At 35.6% G+C, this 13,894-nt stretch overlaps 1 protein-coding gene across 1 annotated transcript in view; it reads right to left on the bottom strand.

Annotated features, from left to right (window-relative positions):
- PTEN (phosphatase and tensin homolog) overlaps positions 1–13,894 on the bottom strand; it is a 93,273-nt gene that overhangs the window by 54,344 nt on the left and 25,035 nt on the right. The window contains exon 2 of the mRNA XM_006880317.1: positions 11,755–11,839. Coding sequence (XP_006880379.1) covers positions 11,755–11,839 — 85 coding nt within the window. The remainder of the gene's footprint in view (positions 1–11,754; positions 11,840–13,894) is intronic.

Here is a 13,894-nt window from a genome sequence, read left to right as displayed (position 1 = left end):
CTCACTAAGCACTTGCTATATGAGAATTCAGACCATAATCTTTCGAATCACTTGCTAAGCAGTGAGAGCTGGACAATGAATAAGGAGGACAGAAGAACTGATGCCTCTGAGCTGTGGTGTTTGAGAAGAGTGCAGAACATCCTATGGACAGCCAAAATAACAAATATGTCTTGAAAAGGTGCAGCCTGAGTGCTTTCCTCTTTTAGGATCAGTGTTGGAGATGGACTACAAAAGGACATGAGGAAACTTTTTATAATCATGGAACAGTCTAAATCTTGATTGTGATTTTTACCTAAATATATGTATTTGTCAAAATGATAAAAATATACATTTCATATGGGTGTGTAATCTGTTACTGTTGCTACATACCACCGAGTTCAAACTAACTCATAACTGGCCCTCCGGCAGGTTTTCAGAGGCAGTGAATTGCATGGGAGGAGACTGCCCATCTTCTTCCTGCAGAGCAAGTACTATGTGCCTTTGGGTTGGCAACACAACTTCCTACCAATAAGTCACCAAAGCACCCTGTATGCTATTGGTATGTGTATCAATAATCTGTCTGTAAACTTTAAATGTGGCTATAAACAACAACAAAACTAAACCCACTGCTGTTGAGTCGATTCTGACTCAACAGACCCTCCACCAAGCTTCCAAGGCTATATATTTTAAAGGGACAACACTATTCATCTTTCTGTCACAGAGTGGCTGGTGGATTTGAACCTCTGACCTTTCAATTAACAGCACTATATCTATATCTATCTATCTATCTAGATAGATAGATAGATAGATAGATAGATAGATATAGATATATATAGATATAGATATATATAAAATAATCAATTATGCTGCCCGGACTCCTTAAAATACTAATAGCCTCAGATTTACGAATGTCAATAAGAATTTTTTTTATCAATATCAGATGATAGTAATGAGAGGATTATAGTATCTTTCAGGAATTAAAGCCTTTCAGAATGAGAAGACGTATACTATCTAAAAAAGAACTGACCAAAACCTTCCAAAATAATTAGTGTGCTCTTTTTCTGTGTTGTCCAATACAGTAGTCATTAGCCAAATGTGGTGGGTACTGTGCTCCTGAAATGCAGCTAATATAACAAAATATATTTTTATAAATTTAACTTTTTAACTAATTTAAACTCAACAGAGGCATGTAACTAGTGACTTCAATACTTAACAGCACAAGTATGAAAGATACACACACACACACACACACACACACACACACACACACAAAAAGATACATACACACATGTACACACGCATCTTTTTATGTACCATGGAGTTTGAATTTATTCTCCAGTGGTTTTTCAGAGGCAGTTTATCACACAGAAAACTGTTCATAATATATGTACCACATAAACACATATAACATATATTATGCATTTTACACATATGTACAAAAAATCCACTAGAACACAATACACATGCTTCCCAGTCAAACAGCAGAAATGGTTATTCTTGAAGGACAGCACATCAATGGAGACAGTATGAACTATAGTAATAAATGGGGAATAATAAGTCTTTATAAATAGCAAGATATTTACAAAAATATACTCCAATTATCTGTAATTTCTAACTAATTCCTGAAGTGCTTAATGTTATTAGTAGATGAGTAAAATTGAGAAGTACAATTCTAGGCATCTATCTAACCAAAAAGAAGAAACCCAATTAAGTGGAAATGCCAGGAAACGGGGAGAAAGCGCTCATGCAATGTTAGAGTTGCTGTCAGACAAGAAAGGAAATACTGGCATAGTCAGATATGATAAAGATCAGTAAAGAAAATTTCAAAAGCTTCATTTAAATAACAGGCCAAAGATTCAAAACTCAAAATTTAAAAAGACTATGAGAAGCTTTTAAAAGCTAGAATCCTATACAAAAAGACATAAAAGTGAGAATTTACCTTCAAAGACCAATCAACACGAATGCACAGAAAATTAACTCACATAGTTCAGATTTAAAAGATACATGTAAAACAGACAGTAAAGAGGCAATACTATAGATGACTACAGAAGAATACTATAATGGAACATAACAATAGTAAAGAAGAAAAAGGGAGTATTAGAGGGAGAATGCTTTGACCAGAAAGACTAATAGAGAAGTTAAAATTCACCAGTCTGGCAGTTGTGAAATGTAGAAGCAGGGGAGGGAAGAGAAAGGACTAGGGAATGGGGGGCAGGAACTCCTCGATTTCCTTTCCACTTCCATCTTCTCTGTTCAAGAGAACGGTCCTCTGACACAGTAAGTTAGAGAGAAGTGGTGAGTGCATGACATTTTTCTGGATTGAAAATGCTTTCCATCTGCTAATATAAGCAAAACGACTTCCTAAAAAAACTATTTTTTAACAACAAATTCTTATAGTGTGACATATATTAGTAAAGCATGTGAGGCACAACCAGTAATTCCAGACAGGCAACCTATCAAGCCCTTTATTCCTTCAAATATTGCCCCATTTCAATTCAGTAGTTATAAAATGCAAAAGGCCAGAGAAGCAACACCTTCAAAAATTATCTGAATAAAGGGTGTGACCAACTATCTTATCTTTTTCAAAAAGTTTATAAAAGTCTTTAAGGAAAAAAAACCCCAAATGTTTGAAAAGAAGGCTGAGGATCAGTATAGACACAAAGAAATAGAAGGTCAATAAACATCAAAAGCTGCTTAACCTCACAATCAAGGAAATGTAACTAAGTCACAAGCTGTTTCATTATAATCAATTTGCCAAGGTTATGTAGGCAAAAAAAAAAACACTATGACATACACTGGTGAGACTATAGGTGCCTTTCCTGAGGGCAAAAGTTTAAAGCTTGTGCTATTTGACAAAGCAAGTCTACTGCAGGGAGTGAGAAGTTTAACTTAAGGATATACTTGCAACAGAATATCTTTTATCAAATTGTTAAACCAATGCATATGCACGAGGATGTTTATTAGAGCATGGTTTTCAATATCCACTCATATCCTCACTCCCCCATAAAAACCCTATAAACAACCAAAAGGCCCACTATAAGGGACTCTTTTTTATTATTTTTTTTTTAATAAGGGGCTTCTGAACAATCAAGTTTGTCTCTATATGCCAATATAGAAGATCCCTTAGATAACAAAAGGATAAAAAAGCAAGATGCTGAAGAGTTTGTATGTTTTCAAAGTAGGCATAAACTTAAAAGTATTTTTAAAAACAATTTCTGAAACTTTCTAACGTTGCTATCTTTCAAAAGAGGGCCTGAGGTTAGGACAGATTTGCAGGGGATATTTGTTATCTTTGTACTCCTAAACCACATAAACAGTCTGTAGCAGACTATTGACCTAAAGGAGTTCTAGTGGCACAGTACCCCACATGCTACACTGCTAACCAAATGGCTGTGTCCCTACGGTTCAAATTCACCAGCGGCTCCACACAAGAAAGACATACCATATCTTCCCATTAAGACAGACAGCCTCAGAAAGCAGATGGAGGGTCACTATGAGTCAGAAGTCAACTTGAGGGCAGCAAGTTTTTGAGTTTTAGTGAGCTAAAGACTGGTGGTTCAGTCCCACCCAAGTGGTGCTGCAGAAGGCAGGCCTTGCAACTTGTGTCCATACAGATAAGCAGCCAAAAACCTCTAAGGGGCAGCTCTACTCTGTAACCCATGCGACTACCATTAGTAGGAACTGACTTAACAAGAGCAAGTTTTTTATTTGTTATCTTGCAATTTGATATGTCATTCAGAAGACAAAAAGAGAATCTATGCTCAATCTTTACTCACACCTGCAGGATTGTGGCCAATTAGGCACATCTCTGAATGCTAAATCTTAGAGAGGGCAAAGTGCAGAGACCTCCAAAGGAGCTAACTCCAGGGCAGAGTACCAACACTGGCAGCAGTACCCAGGACAGAATGCGTCAAGCAGCCATCATTCCCAGGACAGACTGTGCTTGTAATTTCTCAGGTGTGCTCTGCCTCCCAAAACTCCATTGTCCAACCCTATTTCTCTTGTTAAAGATTATTAACTTTTCAATACATGATTAAGTTAATTAGAGATTTGTTGCTGTTGTCACAGCCGGGAATCCTTATTTCTACAGGCCTTGAAAAACTTGTACTCCTTTCTTTGCTGTGCTTACTTTAATATCTGAATTTCACATTTCTTATCTACTATAGTGGGCACCAGTAAGACTAGCAGGAGAATAAACAATCCATTTAAAACACTGCCATTATGTTTTTGGTTTTTTGGGTTTGGTTTCTTTTTTTTTTTTTAAGGAGGGAGTAAATTCTCTCAAAGAACACTGAATATCACCTAAGGAAACATTAACCATGGCTGCCCCTCCCACTTCCTCCTCTCTCCTCCCAAAGATTTCATGCCCATAGTTAGCTGGCTCCCTGCCTTGAAAGTCTGATACAATGAAGGAGAGAAGGGGGGCAAAGGAATAGCATTTACAAGAGGAAATGGGAAAAAATTGCCTACAGAAATATCTGGAAAGCAGACAGTGAAAATCAAACTAGAGTGATAATATCCTCAAATTAGATCACCCACAATATATAAATCTTTCTAATATAGCTACAACACACTGCAAATAATTTCAATACATAAAAATCTGAATTCCTTAAAGAATTAAATATCAACATTTTTCTATTGGTGTCTGATTTCAACAAACATTCTACTCAAGGAACATTGCAAACAAGCTTTCAGTCCTATTCCCCTGCACTCAATTTCAATCAATTACTGTGATTCTTTTTCCTGGTATTTCTAAGCAATACACTTAGTACTGGTTTTGGTCATTCTCTCACACATTTCCTGACATAGTCGATGTAACCTACAATACTACTATTCTCAGAAGTGTTTCACTTCTCTTATTTCCCTACAATAGCAACAGCAAAACCTGGGCGAAAATAATCTGCAAATCATTAGTAAGTGCTTCATATTTTCCCCCAATTTTCCCAATTCTCTTTTTCTAACCCCCCCTCCAATACTTCAATACCCCTCCATCAGTTCATTCCTCACCCTCTGCTCCCAAAGCCCCTATCTTTTCAGCTCCAATCAAAACTGGATGCTCTACACTCTGTGGCGGTTTTCATCCTCTTTATTTTCTTTCACTGCTTCTCAGCTGGATCCTCTCTTTACTAAAGACCTTCCCTTTTCCCCTTGTCCCTCCCTGCCTCCTGCCTTGTTTTGTACTGGCACATCTTCTAGTATTTTCTTCCTAAGCAATGTTGCAGGAGACACTAGCTTATTTAGGCCTTCAATGTAGGGGCGGGGGCGGGGGGGGGGGGAATCAGTTTTCCTATTATTACACTTGATTGATGATTTACTGTGTAGAAGATCATTTCTTTTCAAGTAGGTGTTAAATCATCTTCAATCTTCCTTCATAAATGAAAACTTTGCAGATATATTAACTTTGCATCTACTATGCATAGAGAAATGTCATGATAATGTACCTCATGCAGTCTTAATTCATTCACCATGGTTGTTGTCGTTGATTGCCTTTCACGACTCATAGCAACCCTAAGAACAAAAGGCTTGAAGCCCTTAGCACTAGAGACTGTAATCGTGAAAAAATTTTCTGGCACTACAACCACTTAAGGGATACAAGGTTGTCTTTCAGAGTAATGTAAATTCTTTTAGAACTTAGAGGCCAGAGTTACCAAACACCACTTATTAAACACTTTAAAATAGTAACTTTATGTTATGTGATTTGCCTCTGAATTTCTTTAAAATGTTAGGAAAACAGGAAGGCCATATAAGGGAATAAATCAGAAACTATGGGAAAAGAAGATTTTCAATCATATCCATCTATTTTTAAGCTTGCCTCTAAATATTTTTCATTTCCTTTTCTTAACTAGCTATCAATAATGATTATGTTGAAAGACACTTTTTTACTCAAAAATCAACATACATATTAAGGTCGGCTAAAAAAAATTAAGAAAAATTTCTTCAGATAGAAAATACATATAGCAGCACATAAAGACAGGGGTTCTCTCTAGGCTGCAACACTTCCATGTTACATCTACAAGGATATGAACACGCACAGCTAAGCACAATTGATAACAGTGCATCTAAATTCCAAAATCAATCTCCACAACAGTCTACATGTTTCCTATTGCCAAAGGGACCCTTTAGTGAGAGAAGATCTTCACCCTGAAACCTACAGCGTCCCTTTCCAGCAGAAAGTAGCTAAGAGAATACGCCATCCCCTTTTCCTTATGAATCAGGGTGAAGTCTCTCTCAAGGAGGAGTGATAGGGAATGGCAAAGGACACACTGACAAAGGAGATTAATCAGAACTGGCTTTAACAAGCACTGTGGCAATTGGACAATTAAAACAGACTTTCAAGGGGGGAAAAAAAGAACGAATTGGGGGGGAGGGTAGAGAAAATAGTGCAACAATAAATGAATGAAAACCCCAAATCTCTGTAAATGTTCATTAAAATTAATAAAATGTAATAAAAATTTAAAATAAAAAGACAGGGGTTCTCAATCTGTTACCTTCAACAGTAGTTCTCTACAGAAGTTAAAAAGCTGACAGCCTATATCCAAATCCACCACCTCTGAGTAGGTCCTGATTCACAACAACCCTTTATCAACTTTTTGAGTCTATAAATCTTCACAAAAAGAGAATGTTCATCTCTTTTCTGGAAGAGAGCCTAGTGGATTAGAACCACTGATCTTCTGGTTAGCAGCACTATGCTACCAAGAAGGGTCCTTGACAATGTAACAAATCATCATACAGGAGAACACTGAGCTCTAAGGATTCTTTATAAGCATATGCATCTTTCTGCTCTAAAATCTTTCCAATACAACAAGTCTATTATGCCCTATGTTTCAGAGCAGAGGAAAATATTTTAAAACAAATTTCTTAAGAAAAATCACTCTACATTTTCTAAATTCTGGTCCCTGAAACACTAACCAGAGAGAGGCTTACGAAGGCAGGTAAGAAGGATGGAGAGGAAGCAGGGAAAGGAGAGGAAGCATACCAGAATATTTTTCATGGAGACTGAATAATATAAAGTGGCACAGGAATGGTCCTGCAGTAAGAAAATTATTTCCTCTATCTTAAACCTAGTTTCTTGATTTGTTAAGGATTTAACAGTCCTCAGGCTACATGAAGGGAGCTCTAGTGGCCTAGTGAATAAGAAGGTGTGCTGTCAAACCAAATGCAGATGATCTAAATCCACCACTTGATCTAAAGGAGAACAACCGGCAACCTCCGGCAACCTCCTCCTGTGCGATTTACACAGTCTATGAAGACCCGCAGGAGAGTCACCTGTGAGTCAGTTCCAGCTCCAAGGCAATATGTGTGACTGAGGCTTGAGACTACATAAATACTATTGTTGGTAAAGACTGTGTAGAATTATCTTAAATATTTAGTATATAAAATTAGGTAACTTCAGTATTGGCCGTAGGAATAAGATTAATATACTTATCAAAGAGAAAATTATTATTTGAATAAAGTATTGTTGGGGGAGAGGGAAAAGACAAAGACTCTATCCCCAAAGATCTAATAAAAGAAGACAGGGGTAGAAGGAAAATGCAAAAATCTGTGAAGTCAGCTTTTTAACTCCCCATCTATCTTTGTTCTCTCTACTATTACCGCTTATTAAACAAATCATTTGCAGCTAAGATAGTTTAAAAAAAGAAAATCTGCTAGGTTCACTTGGTCAACTGGTGTAATATAGACCATAAAATTTATGTTCTATATTCTAATCTGTTCAGAAGCACCTGGAATCTTAAAAACTTTAATCAGAGAAATAGTTGCGATTTGAGTTTATTTTACTCAAATCATTGACACAGTAGGGAACAATAAAGTCTGAACCCTGCGTACTTCTTTCTTAGGGGAAAAAAGGATATATAAAAAAATAAAAGCAAAAGTACAAAATAATTTCAATTATTTCTTGAGGGCTATCACTGCAGATATCAGATGAATCTTGACTGTAAGAGACTACCAGAAAGATGTTTACTTGTATTTTACTCATTATACAAAGGCATTTGATTTTGTAGATCATAACAAGTTATGTTTAACACTGAAAGGAAATCTTAGAACACTTAATTGTGCTCATGTGAAACCTATACATAGACTATTAAACAGCTGTTCAAACAAAACAAGGGAATAGTGACTGAATGTTTAAAGATCAGAAAAGCTATGTTATCAGGGTTGTATCCCTTCTCCATACCTATTCAAATTTTTTGGTAAGTAAATCATTCAAGAAGTTGGACTATATGAAGAACATGACATCAAGTTTGGAGGAACAGTCATCTAACAAACACATTAAGCAGATACAACAACCTTGTTTGTAGAAAGTAAAGACTTGAAGCATTTACTGTGGAAGATCAAAGACAGTTTTCAGTATGGGTTACATCTCTACAGCAAGAAAATAATCCTCACCAGTGGAACAACAAGCATCATCACAATAATGGAGAAAAGGATGAAATTACCAATGTCAACAATATCATTTTACTTCAATCTACTCAACAATCATAGCAGTTGTCAAGAAATCAAAAGCTGTGCTGCACTGGGAAAAATCTGCAGTAAAGGACCTCTTCAAAGTGTTAAAGATCAGTAATGTCAATTTAAAGACTAGGGTGCACGTGATACCACCCATGGTTTTCTGAATTGCTTCCTACACATCTGAAAACTGGACAATGAATAAGGATAACAGAAGAAGAATGGATGTCCTTGAATTGTGGTACTGGAGAAGAGTACCAAATATCCCACAAAGTGCTTGGAGTAAATGCAGCTAGGGTGTTCCTTAGAGGCAATGATGGTCAATTTCAACTCACACATTTTGGACATGTTGTCAAAAGAGCCTGGTCTTTTGAAAATGACACCAGGCTGGGAAAGGTAGAGGATCAAGAAAAGAGAGAAAGGACCTCGACAAAATGGTCAAACATAAAAAAAACAAAAACAAAACAAAACAAAAACCCAAAAAAAGAACTAGACTGATAGTGACTGCAACAATGAGCTCAAGAATATCAGATATGGTGAGGATGGCACAAGTTAAGACAAAGTTCAGATCTGCTATTCACAGACTGTTATGTATGAGCTGGAGTCAATCTGACGGCACATAACAACATCACCAAGAAGAGAGGGTACACAATGAATGAATGGAAATCCAAAATCCCTGTAAACATTCACTAAAATTAATAAAATTAAAAAAAAATCATCTGCTCAAAAAAAAAAAAAAAGAAGAGAGGGTATGCAAGATAAAATGTACTCAAAATAGCTCTGTTAACAGAAAAGTAAAAGGGGGGGAACCCAAAACAAATTCTTTCAAAGCAATGTTAGCGCTTTAATCAAAAAGGGCTCGCTTTAAGTATTACCACTGTGCCCAGAATCATGTGAATAAATCAAGGAATTCAATCATTTAGTCACTAGTGATAGCTGGTCCCCAGGAGATGTTGACCTCAACACGTAAATTACTTGAAAATTCTTTATTCTCAATTTAGTTTGGGGTGGGGTGGGAATAAATCTCCCTTTTCAATCATGTTCATCCTCTTCTTTATAAAAGAATTAAGGGAAGGCAACAGAAGTCACTAAATGCTTACCAGCAACTTACCTCTCAATAATAGCAGCAAAGAACCCCAAACAAATATAGACCATAACCATTATATTCAGCTGGTAATTCATTTTTATATGTTATTAATCTTAAGGGTTGGTTGCCAAGAACAACTGACTAAAATGACCTTTAGTTAAAGAACAACAGTATAGATATGTAAACTCTTTCAGTAACAGCAGGCTTGAGAAAGTAATAAAACTTGATAGAATAAACTATGTATAGCTTTCATCCTTGAGTATGGATTACAAACTGATTGTGTGAATCCTTTAATACAGAAACATAAGGTAGTTTATAAAATAAGTAGATGAAAAACCAAAACTATACCAGTATAGCATTTAATTGGTGAAAAGTTATTCTTTAAGATCTAATAATCAGTTTATACAGACCTGCAAACTAGATGTGATCACAAATCTAAGAAAAAGAGATCAGTCTAAGGAACTAATTCACAGTCAAAAGAGACTAATTCACATTCAGATGGGACAAATACAAAAACTAGCACACCAAACTAATTTACCAGTAGGTTATCTTTACACTAAATCAGAACACTTTTTCTGTATTCAGAGTGTGCATACCCTTTTCCATATGAGTACTAATCTGGGATGGCTGAATTAGCAAGTTAAGTAAAGAATTAGGGTATGTGAAGTTGACCACTTTATGAGATATTCAGTCTAGGCTCTATCAAAGCCTATTAAGCACTCTTTACCCACAGAAGAGAATACCTGACTAGTGCTTGATCTGCTCATTTCTTAGATTCTCTATCTCTCCAATAAAAGTTTACCTTTCTGATTCTTTTTTTCTATGTTGTTACATTTTCATTAGAGAGATCACTATCAAATAAACTGCACCAAGCAAGCTACTGTTTCCAGGGGCTTGGGATGTTCTGCGTTTTTCCTCCACTACTCCCTACCTACCTATCAGTAGGCAAATTATTTCCCTATTTTCAAATTCTTAAGCTCCTCATGTAATACCTGTAATTTTAATAGAAATTATAAATTTCCTAAACATAATATAAAAACTACAAAATTCAATTAAACACAAGTCAATACTGCATATATGTAAATATATTAATATTTATAGCAAGTTGCTAAAAACTACCCACTTAGAGGAAAAAAAGCAATCAATGAAAACAATCTGAGAGCTGCAGGCTGCTTCAGATAAGGGCACAGGTAGGCTCATATAGTTTCATAAAAGAATTCTATATTTACTGCCTTTCAAATTATAAAGTGCAATTTTTATAACTATTTTAACATTTAATTCTCATAATCAGAACAATATTTAAATGGAAAGCCTCCAGGAAGATACTAATAAAGACAAAAGAAATAATACAGAATGTCAATTTTCAAAGGCACTGAAGGTCCAACCCACAATTAACACATAATTTCTTTTTTTTTTTAATTTTTTATTATTATTTTGTGTGCATGTACCGTCAAGTCAGATCTGACTGGTACAGGAGGATATTGCGCCTCCTTCTCCGGCAGAGCATCTGGTGGATTCGAACCGTGTTCCTCTGGGATTGCAGTGCAGTTTCTTGCCACTAGGCCACCAGAGCTCCCCTAGATAATTTCTTGAAATAAGACTTTTCAAAGCAGATTTATGCCTTCTTTCATAAACATATATTCCTGAATCATAAATGTACGAAAATACTTAAATGAACTTAGTGGAGTACATTGTTCTGAACCAAATACTTAGAAAAGTATAAAAATAGCAAAGTTGGAGTTTGTTACAACCATCAATTGCTTTCTTTGGCCCCAGTAACAAATTTTTTTTCTTTTCAGATTACTTGGACATCTTTAAAATTGATCTACCTAAAGACACGTTACCAGTTACTTATACCTTAGTTTATGTGCACAAATCCACTTAAAGATTTTAAGTCTAATCTCCAATTGTGAAAAACAAAAATGATAATTTAATGAAATGTACTTATCAGTTAACCTGGTGAGAGGCATTTTATAGAGTCACTGAAATAACATATAAGCACTTGATCATGTATAACATTAATTCATATGAGTACCTCACAGGAATGCATTGGTACATTAAGCAAAAACATAAAAAACAAAAGGAATTCTAAAGTACTGCAATAAGACCATACCACAAGATATATCTAATGTGCATTAGAAATCCTTTCTAAAGGAAAATATAAATATATAAATATTTGTTTTTTTGTTTGTTTGTTTTTTAAATATATAAATATTTGAAGCATAAAAACCAAGAGTTCTTACCTTACTACATCATCAATGTTGTTCCTGTATACACCTTCAAGTCTTTCTGCAGGAAACCCCATTGCAATAATGTTTGGATAAATATCTGAATATCAGAGTTAAGGAAATACCGGAAATATGTAAAAACTGCTAAAATGCACACATTTTGAGACATCAGTTGGTTATAAAAAGCATGCTTCCCCACTACAAATAAAGTATAAAAATTTATCAAATGTATTAATTTATAATCCATTGTGTATAATTAAGAAATGCTGGTAAATACATTAATTGAAAAAAAACCCTTGTAAATAATTACATAATGGAGTAAGTTCATACTCTTTTACTTAGTATATTAAAAATGTACCTAAGGAAAAAAGGTAACCTTATTTAAATTGTTCAGGTTTGTGTCCTCAAAAACCAGGCACTCTCTAAATCACATTTTGAGATTAAAAAAAACTGCATATGCCTAAAAAGACTTAATTTCACAAGTTCTAACTTTTAACGAGGCACCACAGTGTAGAGTAGAAACAATGAGTCAGAAAATCAAATTGAAGAGCTGGCTCTGTCCTTAACTAGTTGGGTAATCTGGACAAGTCATTTAACTTTTCTGAGACTTAATTTCATCATCTACATGTATGGCTCTACCCAGTAGAATGGGCACTAAATGTTAACACAGGCAGTGTGAACACACCCAACAAATCTACAGGAGAAACTGCTCTCCCTAGTGATCTGTTCCCATAAAGATTACATTCCAGGCAATTCTAGTATGTCATCCAGGGTCACTATGAGTCAAACAACCATAAATGATAAGAAAACAACCATTAAGGTCTCTTTCACAGCCTTTGGTTCCTATGATTTGATGACACTAAACTGAGGTAGCCAATGTGATGTATACTTGGCAGGTCCATAACATCACTACATTCACTTACATTACACACTCCAAATGGTATAAAAACAGATTTTTAGATCACTAAAAAAGATATACAAATAATAAACACATGAAAACATGCTGAAGGCAATGGCTGCAGGAAAATGCAAATCAAAACCACAATGAGATACTACTACTTTACCACCACTATTGTTCTTATGCACCAGAGAGTCAGAACTAGTTCATAGCTGACCAATCCTCCAAAGGGTTGTCAGGAGCCATAAATCACATGGCAGAAGACTGTCCATCTTTCTCCCAAGACACAGCTGATAGATTCAAACTGGCTGCCTTTGAGTTGGCAGTATACTCCCTTACCCACCAGGACACTAGAATTCATAATGTCACTAGGACAGCTATTATCAGAAAAATAACAAAAAAAGGAAAAATCAGAAAATAACAGTGGCCCAGGATGTACAGAAGTAGGAATTCTCTTCCATTGTTAATGATCCAACTGCTAGTATGGTACTACCTCAATAATTTAAGCATCTGACCCAGTCATTCAATAAACTGAAGAATAAGCAATTCCAATACTACATATATTTCCAAAAGAACTTAAAAGTCTAACAATAAGATTGGCACAGAATAAAGCAGGGTTTAGGGCTGTTGTACGTAAGAGTTGCTATGAGTTGCCTGCGACTCTAGGGTATGTAACAACAAGGTGCTTCACATGTTTTATCTGTAAGGTTAACCATTTGCTGTCAAGTTAATCCTGACTCATAGCAACTTTGCATTTATCTTGTTTTCAAATGCTCCATATTGCTCTCAATGGAAGATGCTTCCTAGGGTTTAAATAGCTAACTTTATGGAAATAAATTATCAGTCTATCTTCTTCTGAGATGACTTACATACAAGTTTTGGTGAGTAGTAGAGCATCTGCAAAATTCCACACACTTCCATCAAGTAAGGCCAGTGGTTTATGTTAACAGCCCAATATGTTACCACTATATCACCAGGGCTCTCTATTGAAGCTTGAGTCCAGAAATTACACAGTTAACGCAATCAGTGCTAACTCAAGAGCTGGAGGTTCAAATCCACTAAGATGCACTTCAGAAGAAAAATCCTGCAATTAGCTTCCAAAAAATTAGACACCAAGAATACGGAAATTTGCATACCAGTGTTCACATTTTTTTTTCACAACAGCCAAAACACAGGAACAACTGAAATGTCTAGCAACAGATTAATGGACAAACAAGATAATTCTATAGTGGAATATTACTCAGCTCAGAAATAAAG

This window comes from Elephantulus edwardii, unplaced genomic scaffold, assembly GCF_000299155.1.
Source record: "Elephantulus edwardii isolate Elephantulus edwardi_28Jun2011 unplaced genomic scaffold, EleEdw1.0 scaffold00007, whole genome shotgun sequence".
NCBI lineage: Eukaryota > Metazoa > Chordata > Mammalia > Macroscelidea > Macroscelididae > Elephantulus > Elephantulus edwardii.
Note: the sequence above shows the minus strand (reverse complement) of the source record. Positions and strands in the feature narration are given on the sequence as shown.